At 35.9% G+C, this 4,775-nt stretch overlaps 1 protein-coding gene across 5 annotated transcripts in view; it reads right to left on the bottom strand.

Moving 5' to 3' along the window:
* Nucleotides 1-559: 559 nt before the first annotated feature.
* SPAST (spastin) overlaps nt 560-4,775 on the bottom strand; it is a 34,457-nt gene continuing 30,241 nt past the window's right edge. For 4 of the 5 annotated variants that reach the window (XM_083604317.1, XM_083604316.1, XM_083604315.1 and 1 more), the window contains one exon: nt 560-4,561. In XM_083604317.1, the coding sequence (XP_083460443.1) occupies nt 4,439-4,561 (123 nt within the window). In that variant the 3' untranslated portion in view covers nt 560-4,438. The remainder of the gene's footprint in view (nt 4,562-4,775) is intronic. The other variant, XR_014545672.1, reaches the window with a different exon arrangement.

Below are 4,775 nucleotides of genomic sequence, written 5' to 3'. Positions count from 1 at the left end.
TTTCTTTCTATTAGTAATGCCTAGTGCACAGCAATGGGGTACAAATTGGGTTTAACCCTCCCCTCCAACTAGGGTGGGAAGAAAATTGTGCCCTCCCACACCTTTGCTGAGCGGCAGGGAAGGTTCAAGTTTTCTTTACCATCCAGACACTGGGAGGGAGTTCTTCCTGGTGTTAGGGCAGGGAGTTTTAAACCTCCCCACCCTAACCACTCAGGCCATGATGGAGATGAAAATAAGGCCCTCTCCACTCCACCACAGAAAGGGTGCAATTCTCATCCCCATCCTGGTCTGGATACATGGGCTGAGGAAGATGCTGATTAGGCCAATAGGCTGGATGTTTCCCATCCCTTGACCAAGAGATTATGGTAGGGGAACTTCATAATGGCAAAAGTTACCTGGAAAACGTGGTTAGTTTGATAAAATACTTAGATGAAAATATTTAGGAGTGTTACATTTCACATCTGGTAGAACAAAGGTATTAGTTTAAATTTATCTACATGTTGCATGTGACAAGGGCTTGCTTTCAGCATTTGTAATATTAAAGTAATCACCCAAATTATTGTTTTAACTTTTTTATTTAGAATCTTAACAAATTGAGGTAATAAAAATTAAAAATGTTGTTTTACACATTTTATTTCATTAGAACTTACATTAATTTTTAGTACTGTTTCAGAGAAACCAAATGGAAATAATCTTCAAAAAATTTCCATGATCTTCTTTCACATGAGAAATATTAACAGCATAGGCAACAGATCTGAAAGGCATGAATCTGGACCTAGGAAAGTACTAAAACTGTACATGAAGACAAATTGCAACATGTTATCAAGAAAATCAAACTTCTCAATCCAATGTGAACATTTTTCATGCTTTTACACATTTTCCCATTAAGGTTTCATATCTTAATACTGAATAACTATGTCCAATATTCAGAAAAAGAAGTTGGGGGTGGGGAGAAGCCATCTGAGAATTCTCATTGAGGAAATATAACATAGTCTTTCCACAGCTTTGAAACTGCTCAGTATGAACAGTGCTGCTGGTTTTGACAGGACTTTTGGTTTTAAATTCAAAACAGCTATTTATATCTCATGGTCCTTCTTAAAGGATGCTACTTTAGAAAATCCCTCAATGACAGAAAAGGTTACAGCTGCCTAATAGCATTTTCAGGGAACAAGTCAATGTAATCTACATATACATATACAAATGTTGTTCTTTGCTATGACTAGCATAATGCATCAGTTAGATGGAAAGTCTAATACTTTATTGTAGTTTCCTTTCAGCTGCCTAGGGCTCCAGTACTATAACAAATGATACCTCAAATGGTCACATACAATATTGCAGTATGTACCAATAGACAAATCTAGTCATTATCTTGGACTCAACTCAAGTTATCACCAGGTTTTCTCTAACGGCTTAAGGTCTATGCTATAATACATATGAATTTAGCAACTACTTAAGACACCTGACAACAAGCAAAGGACCAAATCATATTACTGAAATATGTGTGATAGAGTAGACCCATTAAACTCAGTGGACTTTAATTCAGTTCATTTATTTTAATAGATCTCCTCTAAGTATTGGTTAACATTGGCTATCACCCTATAAGGTGAATGAAACTGCATTAGTCATGTCCACATTTGTCTTAAGGTAGTACAAAATTAGGAGTGTAAGAGCTACACCATTAGGTAACCACTAGTTGCACCACACAGTTGTGTTCCCCAGCCCCATTTTGAATTTGGTATGTGTTAAGAGTTAATTTGTTTAACTGAACTCTGGATAATCTTTAAATAAAAAACAACACCAAACTTGAGTACAAGAGTGAAAGGCTTGCCATTCCCACCAATGGAAAAAAACACAAGAAAACCAAACTAAAACATTTGTAATTCCTGTGGAACAACTGGAAATACATAGAACGGTCAAAACTATTACAGAGCACAAAAGGGCATAAGGAACACTAGGATACAGAGAGTTGTATTTTGTTCAAGTAAGCAGCTGTTGCTGAAGTCTTCCCATTCAGTTGACTCATTCAGAATTTAATGCATCTAGAGCGTTAAGTATTGCTAGGTTCAAACAGCAGGAAAATTCTTCAACACATTTCCTGAATATTGCCTTTAGAGGGCAATTTCTCAAGCAGCAACGAGTCCTTCACTCCGGCCTACATAAAATTGCTTGCTCTAGAATTAGCTAGACTGGGTGTAAGTCTGAACTCAGTTAGGGGTTCTTAGTCCCATGTAGTTAGTAAGCTTAAAGCAAACAATTTCAGCCTTAAGTTATAACTAATCAGTGACTAGGATCACCACATACATTTTCAAGACATGAACTATTTTGAGCTTTTAACAAAGCTTTTCTACTTGTTTAATCTTATCCAGGTTTCCTAACCACAATATTCAGTTAGGAAGGTGATTCAAAATATAAAAGCTCAATGTTCTAGGAAAACATTGGGAATTCATGACAGGGTCATCCAACTTATACAAGTAAGATCTTTCCAAAAAGTTAAAACTATTATATTAGCTTACTGTACGTAAGATAGAATACAATTGGAATCACTTTACACACAATCATGTCATAATCACATCAGTGTTTCCTCACAATGAAAATATGGTGTATGTCACGCATTAATTTATCCATCGTCTAATAAATAGCTCATGGTATCTATTCAAAAATAATGACTTTTCTGTCCATGTAGGCAGTCAACTTGTACTACCACATAGGGCCTACTTTACCATTCATGCAATGAGGGGCACTGCACAATATTTCTACCTTCAGACGATACAGGGAAGTGGCCTTGACCAAGAAAGGAAATCTGTGATTAGTTATGTATCAAGAGATGATACTCAATGGTCGCTAAATATGCATGACAAATTTTAGCCCAAACAGCAAGTAATGCCACCTACATTGAACTTTCAGTGCAAAGAAACTTAAAGATTACAAACAAACTAGAAGGACATTGAAGGCATCAAAGTGTGAGGAAATATCAAGTTTTTTTCAGCTTCCAGAGGCTGTTCACAATTAGTTTACTCTCAAGCTTCGGATACTAATGAAGATACCAGCCATTATAGATAACAGCCATTATAGTGAAATATCCAGTTGCAGTGCCTTAATAAATCTTGTTTGTTTTTAGCAACCACTATAGGTCTTAGAGCTATTTAGATTTTCATGTGCGCAACTAGCATGGCATTGCACTTTTAGCATGCTATCAACGCCGATAGCTTGCAATAGATAAAGAAGGCTATGTAGAAGTGCTCAAAGCCCCTCAGTTCAAGATCAATCGGTTTTGTTTTTTACTTCAATGGCAAAGAGTTATATTTTTTCAAAAGAATTTTGACAGTCCCATTTCAAATCAATATGGTCAAATTAAATCTTCCCTAGAACTAGAAAGCATAATTTTAAACATTGAGAAAATATGCATACATTTGTTCTCAACAGAATTTTCTTTGTTTCTTCTAATTTTCCATCCTCTTGACAACTTCCATCAATGTATCAAAGATGGAAATTTTCTTCTTACATTTAGTGTCCTTTTTAAAGTCAGCTGTGCCTCTACAAACCAAGCACATGAAGGATATAAAAAGTCTAATGCAATTAAAGAAGTAACCAAGACCACGATTACCAGAAGATTATAAAATTACCCAAGAAGAACCTTCTTTGGGTTTCTGTCACTGTAAATATGAAATTTAACACCAAAGAGAAATACTGCGGTCCTTTTATCCTTACTCTTGGTCTAAGAGACAACAGTATAGAAACAAGTATCCTACCACAGAAAGTTTATATAAATACATTAGACACTGCAGGAAGTGAATGTCGTAAAACTGGTAACTTTAATCCATTCAGAGTTTCATTTGGTTGAAATGGTCAGTGCTGTTCTGTGAAAGAAAGCTTTCTAAGCTGTTTTATGACTGTAGAACTCCAAGAGAATGAAGGGCAGCAGACCAGTTTCTTTGTGTCCCAGTATTCACAATGCTGTCCTTCCTGATGCATATGAAGTGTTTTTATTTGGCACATTATTGATACATAGGTAAAAAAAAAGAAAAAAGAGAATGAATCATACTCTTACAATTAGTAGTTTACAAGAACAAAGCAAAAGCAAATGTCATGAGCAAATTAAAAAAGGGTTTTCCCAACTGAGAATCCTACTGGAATACTTCATCAACAAAATATACAAATTACATTTCCTACCATTGTTCAATTGCTAGAGTTCTTCCCCTGTGTCATATTACTGTGCTCTATCTTACAGTGCCCTGGGTTCTGTAAATCCAGATGTTAAGATTTATGAGATGTTGATCAACCTATTTCTATTCGTTTTTTCCTTAAGTCAGTTCCCTGCTTTAGTGCAGATATTTAGAGTTCTATAAAGTCTTGTAAACTCTGGACACATTCCAGCAGCAGTTTGCATCAACCGTCCCTTGCTGGCAACATTCTTCCCTTCCTTTGACAAAGATGCATATTAAACTGTTGTGTCTCCAAAGTCCTTGTTCCAGCGAATATAAGCTTCCAGGGTCTGTGGGCTGAGACTGCGTTTTATTTTCTTCAAGGACTCAGTGAAGTCTGACAATTTGATATTTCTCATCTAGAAGCAAAGAAAGTTTTTTACATTAACCACCTTGGTGATGCTTGCTTTCTAAGTTGCATTTTGGACTGAACTGAATCAGAATATCAAATATGCTCATTTAGCTATTAAACTTAACAAAAGTCAGGATCATAGGGAAAAGTATCAGTAACAGGCAGAATAAAATTAATCCTGCCTTAATTCCAGGTGTTGTTAATACATGAGAACAGAAGTT

The sequence above is a fragment of the Podarcis filfolensis genome, assembly GCF_964270895.1.
Source record: "Podarcis filfolensis genome assembly, chromosome: 3".
Lineage (NCBI taxonomy): Eukaryota > Metazoa > Chordata > Lepidosauria > Squamata > Lacertidae > Podarcis > Podarcis filfolensis.
The sequence above is the reverse complement of the archived record's forward strand: the minus strand, read 5'-3'. Positions and strand labels throughout refer to the sequence as shown.